Consider the following 13,375-nt stretch of genomic DNA (forward strand, 5'->3'; position numbering starts at 1 on the left):
GCTTCCACATCAAGCAAAGAAGGTCAAGGTGCTTCAGGATTGGCCAGCCCAGTCACCAGACATGAACATTATTGAGCATATCTGGGGTAAGATGAAAGCGGAGGCATTAAAGATGAATCCAAAGAATCTTGATGAACTCTGGGAGTCCTGCAAGAAAACTTTCTTTGCCATTCCAAATGACTTTATTAATGAGTTCTCTTGATCATCATGATTCCACTGCCTTCTCTGCAGACTATCTACCATTGCGGAGTCCACAAGAGAGCTGCCTCCATCCTGAAAGACCCCACGCACCCACAACACAGAATATTCACACTCCTTCCCTCAGGGCAGTGATAGGAATGTTAGACGCATGGCTGCCAGACTCAAGAACTCTTCTTTTTCCTCATCAGCTATCAGACTTCTAAATGGATAGCCAGTGAACATAAGCTGTTTCCTTTTTTGCTCAATAGCACATTATATTCTTTGTCCCAGTTTGCACTATTAATGTGTGCAATTACACTCAATCTGTGCCAGCCAATTGCACTAGGCACTTTTTGCATACTAAACACAATTTTAAACAACTATTATACGTTGTTTACATCTGTTTACAATACTCCACATGAGCATATTTTATTTTGGTAAAATAAGTGTAATCTAGGGGCCTTTGCCTTTTTATAAGCCATTTCTGATACCAAATGATCAACTAAGTCAAGTTGTTATTTTTTGTTCCTAAAATTAGGCAAAAATAGGCGACAAGAATAGGCGACAAGACTTATGTCAGGAAGTGTACATCTTAAGTGACAGAATGGCATTCTTGTAGAAAACAAAAATCTGCATTAAAGCTCTTCAAGTACAAGAAAATAGTTTTCCTCTTAGTAATGTTGCATAACCCTCTTCAATTAAGAGAAACAAAAGATAAAGACATAGAACAAGAGTCATTCATTCATTCATTTTCCTTCAGCTTAGTCTCAAATACAGAGGTTGCCACAGCGGTTGCAGCATGTTTTACGCAGCGGATGCCCTTCCAGCCACAACACAGCATTGGGAAACCAAGAACAAGAGTCAACATGAAACAAATAAAAAATAAAATTAATAACCCAGAAGATTCCTATATAAAGACATAGTAAATCTTAGGCATATGCAGCAAATGTATCCCAATATGAGAAGAGCAATCCCTTTTTAACATATATATTGATTTCACTGTAAATTTGTAAAACAGAAAAAAATACCAGTCTCGGTCTCTTTCACCTCTTTAACCAGCTCTAAAACCAAGCCTACTGTAGCCTTTCTTTATCATTCTAAAGAGAGAAAATATGTATTGTTGTTTCAGTTTTGTTACAGTATTTTGTAAAATTATTAAATAAAACTACTAATAATGTTGGCTTAAACAATCTGCGAGTTTTGGGTGCACCTTGATGAACTGACTTTCAACTGTCGAAAACTGTGTTTTCCTATGGTTTTCCTCCGTAGTTTGTCCCTCTGTGAAACCCGTAGACATGTTGGAGGTCAGAGGGAGGTGTGTGTGTTACATCAAACCAGATAACGACAGCCGCTATATCTCCATCACATTGAGAAATCATATAAAGCTTTATTTTTAAAATATATTTATATATATTTTAAGTCAGGGTCTAGTCGTTTTGTTTGTTTATTATAAAAATGTTATTTAATGTAGTTAGTTGTGCATTGCTGTGAACGTCTATACATTTTTGAAAATTATTATTTGGTAAATGTGATCTGTCTTCAGAAGTGGAAAACATGCGAAAGGACGTGAGGATTTTGCTGGTTGGAGAACGTAAGTCTTTTGTTATTAACGGAATCCTTGTTTTTATGTAACAAAATGACCATTGACTAAAATAGTTGAGCCTTATATTAATCAACGTCTTTTTCTACTGTTTATCGATTAAATTGTTGCATTGTCCACACCACGTTAAATGATTACAACTGTCACTGCATTGTGATCTTTGTCCTGTTCTTTATTCTTGAAACGACAGCACATTGCATCCCGACTGAAAACAATTGGTTAGTTTTATACAATATGGTGAATGTATGTTATGCCTAACTTTAATTGTAAACCGGATTTACAGAATTAAGTGTTTAGTTATCGTGGGCCAATAAATATCAGCTTGATTGAATATGGAGACATTGAATAAAATCAGTTGCAGTACATTAAGAAATTTTTAAATGTTGTATTAACCGTTCATTCATTCATTTATTGGTTGATAAATAGTGCTAAAACACCAAAACAACACATCGTAGATCTGAATGAAATATTCTTTTTTTAAATGCTTTGTTCTTTAGTTAAATGTGCCCGCAACAAAATTTACACAAAAATGATTAATGGAAATCAAATTTATTAACCCATGGAGGTCTGGATTTGGAGTCACACTCATAGTTAAAGGAGAAAAACAGTATATACTGATCCAACTTTGATATAATCTCCTTAAAACAAGTCAAAATGAGGCTCATTAGTATGTGTGTGCCACGCCTATTACTGACCCACTGCCAGACCGGTCATGCTAGAGGATGTTGCAGGAAGCAGAACGCTATCCACAATGTCTCCAGACTGTCACATGTGCTCAGTGTGAGCCTTCTTTCATCTGTGAAGAGCACAGGGCACCAGTGGCGAATTTGCCAATCTTGGTGTTCTTTGGCAAATGGCAAACATCTTACATGGAGTGGGGCTGCGAAGCACAATCCTCACCTGTGGACGTCAGGCTCTCAGACCACCCTCATGGAGTCTGTGACTGTTTGAGCAGACATGTACATTTGTGGCCTGCTGGATATCATTTTGCTGGTCTCTGGCAGTCATTTTGCTTAGTTGTTGCCACCTTATGCCCTCCTCATCTCTTGATGTACTGGCCTATCTCCTGGTAGCGCCTCTATGCTCTGGGCACTACTCTGATAGACAAAGCAAACCTTCCTGCCAAAGCTCTCATTGATGTGCCATCCTGGAGGAGCTGCACTACCTGAGCCACTTGTGTGGGTTGTTTCATGCTACCGCTAGAATGAAAGCACCACCAGCATTCAAAAGTGCCCAAACATCAGCCAGAAAGCATAGGAACTAAGGAGTGATCTGTGGTCACCACCCACCTTATTGGGGGTGTCTTGCCTATAATTTCAGGCTGTTGTCTATTCTATTTGCACAATAGCATGTGAAATTGATTATCCATTCGTGTTGCTTCCTAAGTGGGCAGTTTGATTTCAAAGAAGTTGGATTGACTTGGAGTTCCATTGTGTTGCTTAAGTGTTTCCTTTGTTTTTTGTGCAGTGTATTTTAGTAAACTAGTGTAGAAGTTAATGGGCAACCAGCATTCCACACAATATATATATGTTTTTTTGGAAAACCACACAAGGTCATTTTTATTTTTGAATAAACAATCCCTTTTAAGGATTTCAGGGTTGATCAGGAGGTAACTTTAATCTCCTTTTTCCCATGTGAGACATGAGGCTGACATAAGGAAACATGAAATGCTTCTTTGCGAGAACATCAATAACTTTTTTACTGTGTGTGTTTGTGTGTGGACAGCTAAAGTTGGGAAAACATCCCTGATCATGTCACTTGTCAGTGAGGAGTTCCCAGCTGTGGTATGTATTATTATTATTATTATTATTATTAGAGCATCTGTAATAGTTCTATTATTTGCAATGGTGTCAGTTTGCTGTCAGTATGGATGTTTTTGTCACCATAGGTTCCTTATAGAGCTGAGGAGATCACTATACCAGCAGATGTCACACCAGAGAGAGTCCCCACTCATATAGTGGACTATTCAGGTATTTCAACAGCAGTTTGATTAAAGTGGTCCTCTAATACATTTAAATGGCTTTGGGGGGTTGTGAAGTGGTGATTTTTAGGCATCATAAATAAAAAATTGTTCTAAAATTTAGGGTTCTTTAGCTTGTATCAATAGCAGAACCCGCTTTGATAGTAAATCGAACCCTTTTCATAAGGTTCCATACAGAACCATGCTTTGAGTGTGCTATAGTTAACAATAATAATACCATATTTTCATATAAAATCATAAATATATTAGCATCCGTTCATCTTTATTTGATTCTTTATTTCTATTGGGTTTTTACAATGAAGTTTTAGTAAATTGAGACTGTTTCAGTCCAGTTTTTACATATGAAGTTCTGTTTAGTTCAGTTCAGTGTAATGTAAATGTCACTGCTGAAAAAAATAAAATGAAACAAAAATTAAATTAAACATCGTCTCATGTGTGGCCTTCTGTTGAAGAGGTCTGAGCGATTGGATTTATATCAATCTCAAATGCATTTCAGAGGGAATAACTGTGCTTTTTATTATCAGATTGCCATGCAAATTAATTTACCAGGTGTAAACAGCTCCTTTGGGTCAAACAGCAATTCACAATGCAGCGAAAGTTTGATAGGGAGATATATATTTCTTATTAACATTTTGTGTAAATTACAAATATATATATATATATATATATTATTATATATATATATATATATATATATATATATATATATATATATATATATATATATATTATTTTTTTTGTCTGTGCAAAATTTACTGAATTTACAAATAATGTTTTTAAAATTACTTTATTGAGAGGAGCTTACAATGTGTTTTTAAATGCACACAGAAGCTGAACAAACAGATGAACAGCTGTTTCAAGAAATATCAAAGGTAAGATGTGGATTCACAAATCACAACAGAATATTTTTTTTGTAATTCATCACAGAAATTATATCTTTCTCCTTTTTAGGCCAATGTAATATGCATAGTCTACTCTGTGAACAACCAGAAGTCTATTGAGAAGGTAAGAGAATTTCAAATTGATTTTTTAAAAATAATGAAAGAATAAAAATAGTTACTTGATCCATGACAATATGCAAGTGCAGTATTTTGCTTGTCTTTGTATAGACCATTTTAATGTGGTCATGTCATTGGCCCATGAACATTTCTTGCTTTTTTTAAAACCATTTCATAACTGTAAGTGCAATTCAATCATACCTTAATGTTTAAACAGCCATCATAACATTATTTATCAATATGTGGTTCTTTTTGGGTTCTCAGAAGCTATGGAATTTAGAAATGTAAAACAGGAAATGCATTGCAACCGTTGTTTTAGTTTACATCCCTCAAAATGGTTTATACATGTCACTTGTAAAAAAAACAAATGATTGAAAAAGATTGTCAGAGGTAATCTCTGTATTGGAGCCAGAGCTGCAGTTAGGTTGCCTGTCTTTTTTAAATGCTTGAGTTTTTTTAAAGTGATAAAGGCAGATTGGCATGCAGTTTTGTAAACACTCTGAAAGTTATTCCAATGAAAGTAAACCTTGACACTGAACTGAATGAAAAATACTTTTTTGCTGATCCTTGCTGCACTGTATTAATTGGTTGCACAGAGGAAAAACTACTAAAGTAGTAAAGAATGCCAAAGATGTAACAAATCAAGCAGAAGGGAGCCGATTACATTCAGTTTGTCAAAACAATACACCATTTTCTGCATGCCAAGTCCTTCTGTGATTGATTCACTGTGCTGCCCATGCTGTTGTTTACATCTGAATTTTTCCATAATCTCCATGTGGGTAAATGATCAAATCTGTACGCAAGTGGAAACACTATTGCTATGTGTTTTTTACAGTTTGTTTTTACAGTTTACAGTTTGTTGTTGTGAACAGGTCTTAAAATATATGTCTCTAGCTCTCATATTTTTAAAAACATAATTTCCTTGTCACAGGTCACAAGTCATTGGATTCCCCTGATAAATGAGAGGACAGACAAAGATAGCAGGTTGGCAGCTGGATGTATTTGTGGTTCAGTGTGCGGCATTTGTTCAAAAAATGTTACATGTTCCTTTTAATTACAATGAATTTTAACCATATGCAGTATCATGACCAAATATTTTCAATAGGAAAAACTTGTTGATTGTGCTTAAATTGTTAGTTCTTTTCATACTAAAAATGGACTATGCTTGCTTACCTTTAACTCCTTGATTTTATGTTTGTTTAAGGGTTCCTCTTATTCTTGTGGGGAATAAATCTGACCTAGTTGAGCACAGCAGTATGGAAACTGTCCTCCCCATCATGAACAAATACACAGAGATAGAGACATGTGTAGAGGTATGTTAAGCCATGCATAGTCACATCTTATTGGGAACATGTTTATGTGAAAACCCAGCAATGGTTAATGTACTTTCAGTGCTGGGTTGTGGCATCCACCACATAAAGCATATGCCAGAGTAATTGGCAACTCATTCTGCTGTGGCAACCTGAAGCCGAAGGAAAGTGAGTGAGTGAATAGCTACATGTCTTCTCACCTCTCCTTTAACCATTATATACAGTGCTCTCAGAAAGTACTCACAGCGCTTTACTTTATTGGAAATTGGAATAAATTAATTATTTTCCTCAAATTCTACAAAGAATACCCCATAATTATAATGTTGAGAGAAAAAATTACATATACATAAGTATTTGTAGCCTTTGCCATGAGAGGCAAGGCTCTTCAAAGTTGAGCTGAGGTGAATCCTGTTTCCAGTGGTTATCTTTGATTTTTTTTACAACTTGAGTCCACCTGTGATAAATTCAGTTAATTGAACATGATTTAAAAAAAAACAACACAGCATTCTATATAAGGTCCCACAGTTAACGGTGCACAATTTCACAGCGTAAACCTAGACATTAAGTCCAAAGAAAAGTGTATTTTCACGACGTCATCATAATAGAGAGCAGACTGTAAACACTACCACTGAAAATGATCTATTGTTGTGTTTTGCTCTGTACTGTACTGATCAGTTGGACTAGGAACAATTTTTTGGGGTATCAAAGACTGACTAAATATATAAAAAATCAAGTAAAATGAAGCCTATTAAATTTAATTTGTCAATATATTTCACCTATTGGGCGATGCAGTGGTGCAGTAGATAGTGCTGTTGCCTCACAGCAAGAAGGTTGCTGGGTCGCTGGTTTGAGCCTCTGTGTTTCTGTGTGGAGTTTGCATGTTCTTCCTGCATTTGAGTAGGTTTTCTCCGAGTGCTCCGGTTTCCCCCATAGTCCAAAGACGCGCGGTACTGGTGAATTGGGTAGGCTAAATTGTCCGTAGTGTATGAGCATGTGTGTGTGAATGAGTGTGTGTGAATGGATGTTTCCCAGAGATGGGTTGCGGCTGGAAGGGCATCCGCTGCGTAAAAAATGTGCTGGATAAGTCGGCGGTTTATTCCACTGTGGCGATCCCGGATTAATAATGGGACTAAGCCGACAAAAAAATGAATTAATGAATGAATTTTACCTTTTCTTAAACCTATTATTTGGACAGCATTAATAAGAAAAACACATCATTCAATAGTAGATTACCATGCAATGCAGAGCTGGTGTTTACATGTAAGTAGCTGTGGATGGCTGGGTAACTATAAAAACACTCAAATGCTGTAGACCTCTTAAGAAACGATTGTATTAAGGTACAGATCTGGGAAAGGTACAGAAGACTTTTTGAAGCATTGAAAGTCTCAGTGAGGAAAGGGACCCTCATCATCCATAAATGGAAGTAGTTTGGAGCCTATTCATAGCTATTAATTGAGCTGACATGCTAGCCAAACTGATTGATTGATGAAAGATGGCTAAGCTCAGGGAGGTGACTGTGATGGACCCAGTTGTCATTCTGATGCTCCAGCGTTTCTCTTGGAAGAAAGGAAAAACTACCTGGAGTATGACAATTGGCATCTGAAGGGCTCTCAGACCATGAGAAACAAACTTCTCTTGTCTGATGAATAAGGATTGGACTCTTTGTCTGAAGGAAACCAGGGGCTGATATTTATCTGTGGAAAGAACTGGGAAACTGTTCAGAATCAAGGAAAACATAAATGCAGCAATGTGTAGAGACATCCTTGATAAAAACTGATCCAAAGCATTCTAGACCTCAGACTCGGCCGATGATTCATCTTTCAACAGGACAACAAACCTAAGCACACAGTTAAGATAACAAGGAGTGACTACTGAAAATTTTTAAATGTCTTTAGTGGCCCAGCCAGAGTCCAGATTGAACCTGTTTGAACATCTCTAAAGAGATTTGAAAATGCACTACATTTCTGATTAAATCAATCATTCACAAAGCCTGCTCCCAACAATTTATAGGTACAGTACATCCAAAAGTATTCATAGCGCTTAACTTTTTTCCACATTTGGTTATGTTGCTGCCTTATTGCAAAATGGATTAAATTCATTTATTTCCTTAAAATTCTACACACAATACCCCATTATGACTATAAAAAAAGAAAAAATCACATGTACGTAAGTATTCACAGCCTTTGGTCATTACTTTGCTTTGGGTCATTGTCTTACTGAAGGATGAACCATCGCCCCAGTCTGTGTTCAAGAGCACTCTGAAGCAGGTTTTCATTCGGGGTGTCTCTGTACATTGCTGCATTCATCTTTCCCTCTATTCTGACTAGTCTTCCAGTTCATGCTGCTGAAAAACATAGGGATGGTATTAGCTTAGTGATGAGCGGTGCCTGTTTTTCTCCAAACATAACGCCTGGCGTTCACTCCAAAGATTCAATTTTAGTCTCATCAGGCCAGAGAATTTTGTTTCTTATCCTTCAGATGTCTTTTTCCAAATGGGGAGTGGCTTCCGTCTAGCCACTCTTCCATTCCAGCCTGATTGGTGGATTGCTGCACAGATGGTTGTCCTTCTGTAAGTTCTCTCTCCACAGAAGAACCCTAGAGCTCAGACAGAGTGACTATCGGGCTATTGATCACCTAACTGACTAAGGCCCTTCTCCGCCAGTCACTCAGCTTAGGTGGCCGGCCAGCTCTAGGAAGAGTCCTGGTGATTCTAAACATCTTCCACTTATGGATGATGGAGGCCACTGTGCTCATTGGAACTTTCAGAGCAGCAGAAATATTTCTGCGTCCTTCCCCAGCCTTGTACCTCAAGACAATCCTGTCTGAGGTCTAGATACAATTCCTTTGTCTTCACGCTTGGTTTGTGCTTTGACATGCACTGTCAACCCTGGCACTTAATATAGACAGGTGTATGTCTTTTCAAATCATGTCTAATCAACCGAATTTACCACAGGTGAACTCCAATTAAGATGCTGAAACATCTCAAGAATGATCAGTGGAAACCGAATGTACCTGAGCTCAATTCAGAGCTTCACAGCAAAGGTGCATAAGTGTTTATAAGTGAATACTTATGTACATTTAATTTTTCAGGTTTTTTATTTTTAATAAATTTGCAACAGTTAAAAAAAAAAGGTAATGTGTGTAGAATTTTAAGGAAATAAATTCATTTAATCCATTTTTGAATAAAGCTGTAACATAAAAAAATGTGGAAAGGTGAAACGCTATGAATACTTTCATAGGCACTGTATTTTGTAAGTGTTAACCTCTATCACCTCCAACACCAAAGTGGAGTCTGAACAGCTAGTTTAATTCTGAGACATACTAGAAAATAATGTTTGTTGTCAATTACATAAATATCTGAAGTCTCATTTATAAATATGGTGTATGCAAAAATGTGTGTACAGCGCTTCCTACAAAAAAGTTGTGAAAAAAAAACTTGGTGAGCGCAGATGTATTAAACTCTAAATAAACATATTTCACTTAAATATCAACTTAATTTAACCACTTTAAATAAGCCATAATGATTAACAAACAAATTTAAATTTATTCATATTATTACATTTATTTGTTCATATATTTCTTGGATGGTGTCTACACAAGTTTCAGAAATCAGACCCCTGGTCAATGTGAATATATAAACAGAGGAAGATATTAATTTATTACTAATAACATTTATGTTCACCTCTTTGTTTAACAAATATGAAACAAACAAGTATCTTGCCTTCCTAGAATATACTTGATAAATATTGTGCTTAACAACCACACAAAAACTCTAATAAATGAAACTAATGTTCTGTCCTGTTAACTGGAATGATGTTTGTCCTGATTGTCATTTGCAAGGCATTTAATCTTATTTGGAAATTTAAAATACTCCGATTTGAATCGCCTGTGTAAATCATTTGACTGTATAAAATTATAATTCAGTAATAATCATTTTCTTTTTGCTAATGCATTTAATATTAAATTATGTTCAATATTATATTTTGGATAATAGGATTTAAAATGTTTAAAATCTTTTTTTAATAGTGTTCAGCCAAGAATCTGAAGAACATTTCAGAGTTGTTTTACTATGCACAGAAGGCCGTCCTTCACCCTACAGGACCACTCTACTGCCCAGAGAAAAAAGAGGTCTCTTATTTCTGTTTATATATGAGAACATTTTATTAATCAATAATGCATGGGATACTTGTGTGTGGGTGTTTCCCAGCACTGGGAGATGCACTGTCATAGCTGGGATGCAGAAAGGACATCAGCTGGTAAAGCATACTGTATGGGAGAGTGATTGGTGATCTATTTTGTTATGGTGACCCCTGATGAACAAGGGAATAAACCAAAGAAAATTTTTCCCCTCCGCAGATGAGAACAGCCTGTGTTCTAGCGCTTACTCGAATCTTTAAGGTGTCAGATTCTGACAATGATGGAGTCCTAAACGATAATGAGCTGACCTTTTTTCAGGTGAGATAACTGCTGTATAGAATATATTCATTTTTTATTTAATGCACACAGTAGTATTTGTGTGTAATCCCCTTTAATTACAGGGTTATTGCATTATGTTCTAGCTAATTGTTTTCTTCTAACTTTTTTTTTTTTCTAACAGCTTAAGTTATTTAGACCCTTCTCTGCTCAAGAGTAACATTGTAATTAAATTGTTTACTGGTGTGAAAGAGTTTAACTGGCCTGTACGTTAAAATGGCAAACTTGGGTTTCTACTTGAGTAATCACTACTTGATGACCTCCTAAAACCCCAAATCAGAAAAAGTTGGGACAGTAAGTAAAACGCAAATAAAAGAAAGAAAGAAGTGATTTTTAAATTTATCTTGACTTGTATTTCAATACAATACAACAGCACATTATTTAATGCTTTCTTCATAAAAAAAACAAAAAAAACACACACATACACATATTCTAATTTAGGTTCTTGTAACACATTTCAAAAATAGTTGGAATAGTAAAGCATTTACCAATTTGTAATGTTGCCATTCCTTTTCACAACACTTAGGCGTTTAAGAACTAAATACACCAATGAACAATGAAGTGTTTCAGGTGTAATTTTGTCCCATTCCTTCTGCAAACAAGTCATTAGGTGGACAACCCGTGGGGTCTTTGTTGTCACATGTTGCACTTCAAAATGCGCTACACATTTTTTATTGGAGACAGGTCGGTGCTGCAGAAAAACCAGTCAAGTACCTGTATTCTTTTCCTCTGCCAGGACTTTGTAATGTGTGCAGAATGGGCGTCCATGGAAAAGAAGGCAGCATATTATGCTCCAAAATCTGTATGAACTTTTCAGCATTAATGGTGCCATCTCAGAAGAGCAAGTCATATTTGCCAAGCACACTGACACAACCCTATACCAAGACAGACCCTGGCTTTTGGACTTGTTGCTGGTAACAGTCTAAATGATCCTTTTCTTCTTTGAATCAGACCACACCGCATCCATTTCTCCCCAAAAATACCTGAAATACTGATTCATCTGATCACAGTACACATTTCCACTGTGTGATGTCCATCTCAGATGCTTCCGACCCCAGAGAAGTCGACGGCGCTTCTGGACACTGTAAACATAGAGCTTCCTTTCCTTTTTGTTTAAAATCATAATTAAAATCACCTGTTGACATTGCCTGTTTCAAATTACAGCAATCTTGAACTAGTTTACCTGATTACTTTAAATTACTTAAGTCCCAACTTTTTTTGGAATGTGTCGCAGGTCTGAATGACTGGAAGTTGACCAGACATGAACATGAAATATTTTATTTTCATATTGTCTGCAATGAAACCCAAGTCAAAGTAAATTTAGAAATCACTACTTTCTTTTTTTTATTTGTGTTTTCTGTACTGTCCCAACTTTTTCTGATTTAGGGTTGTATATATTTAATTTGACAATAAATGCCCAACATGGTAGTGTATTTTAGTATGTTATTAAACTATTATTTGTTGATGTTAGCTCAAACCTTGTATATCACAATTTCAAAACCACTGTCAAGCTTTAAAGGTGCAGTATGTAAGATTGACACCCACTGGTTGAACTAGGTGGACTGGTATTACAGTCCAAAGTCAAAAGACTTTTCCACCTGGCCCCTTCTCTTAATGGAAATTCTGGTTGCCAGATTGATGACACCAACAGGAGCGAGTTTGCCTGACTATAGAGTCTGCACTATATCCTAGCTACAAGCGATACACGATAAAATTAATATTTTCCATATTAAAAGTAGGTTTTGTCCTAATCATAACCTGAAGGTTCCATTTTAGTGATGGTTTCAATTTCTCAAAAATGAACAACAGCATAAACATCTATGACAATAATTACCTGGGGTACTGTTTATTTTTTCAGTGCTTAATGCTACAAATGTGAGTTTGAACCCCATTTTACATGATGTGTTGCCATATTAAAAAAAAGGAGCAGCTGATAGTTTACCTCAAATCTTGGAAATAAAATAAACACTAGCTCTAATTTAAACCGCGATTCCAATAAATATCAATTAAATATGTATTATTTAGTATATAAGTCTTACCATTTAGTTAGAGTGCACTATTCTTCTGAATGGCTAGTCTTTAAATGTTTCTCTCATGTTACATCTTGTGCAGAAGGCCAAATAGCTTATCGCTGGATTCTTGTGTGTTGCTTGTTGTTAGGACATGGTGGTAATTTAATGTCGTCAGCTGATGTTTACATATGTAATATTTAAATTTTTTGTAATTTAAAATCTACATCATATAGATTTATATAACTCTGAATCTGCATCTCATTTTGGAGTCTGCTGCTGCCTTCTAGAGGTCGCATTTTCATCCGTGGCCACATACATCTATGCAGCCTTCATGACTGAAATGAAATACAGTGGCAATTCAGGGTGCTAAAATATAATTGGGTAAACTGGCAGTGTGTGGGTTATCGAGACCAAAACAAAGACATACATTCTGACATGTAATGCACAATTTCAAAGGATAATAACTTGACTTTAGCATTGTTTTTCATATAAACAATTATGTTCTTAGCATCTTAGCATGTTTCCTAAGTATCTGCAAACATATTATGGTATTTTTATGCTTTACAAGAGTCAAAAACTTACACCTTTAATCATAACTTTAATGAAGGCATAGGTTCCCTACAAATAAAAATAAAATCACTAAATATTGAAAATAGGTATTGAACATGTCATGATTTTACTTGGTAAATATATTTCTAAAGGTGTTGTTGACATGAAATTGCCCCAGATTTTGCTAAAAATTACACATAAAACAAAACAATGCAAATTCTGAAATGTGGTGTAATAACAATAGAATGGCCTGTTGAGGACAGCCTCGATCC

At 35.9% G+C, this 13,375-nt stretch overlaps 1 protein-coding gene across 7 annotated transcripts in view; it reads left to right on the top strand.

The window, feature by feature from the left end:
* Window positions 1–1,469: 1,469 nt before the first annotated feature.
* Window positions 1,470–13,375, top strand: part of rhot1b (ras homolog family member T1) — a 25,982-nt gene continuing 14,076 nt past the window's right edge. For 3 of the 7 annotated variants that reach the window (XM_087255740.1, XM_087255745.1, XM_087255743.1), the window contains exons 1-10: window positions 1,470–1,495; window positions 1,724–1,771; window positions 3,506–3,564; window positions 3,669–3,750; window positions 4,590–4,633; window positions 4,713–4,766; window positions 5,691–5,743; window positions 5,964–6,072; window positions 10,096–10,197; window positions 10,426–10,524. In XM_087255740.1, coding sequence (XP_087111866.1) covers window positions 1,735–1,771; window positions 3,506–3,564; window positions 3,669–3,750; window positions 4,590–4,633; window positions 4,713–4,766; window positions 5,691–5,743; window positions 5,964–6,072; window positions 10,096–10,197; window positions 10,426–10,524 — 639 coding nt within the window. In that variant the 5' untranslated portion in view covers window positions 1,470–1,495; window positions 1,724–1,734. 7 annotated transcript variants of the gene reach the window in all.

Source organism: Danio rerio, chromosome 6 (assembly GCF_052040795.2).
Source record: "Danio rerio strain M-AB ecotype USA chromosome 6, GRCz13ab, whole genome shotgun sequence".
Taxonomy (NCBI): domain Eukaryota; kingdom Metazoa; phylum Chordata; class Actinopteri; order Cypriniformes; family Danionidae; genus Danio; species Danio rerio.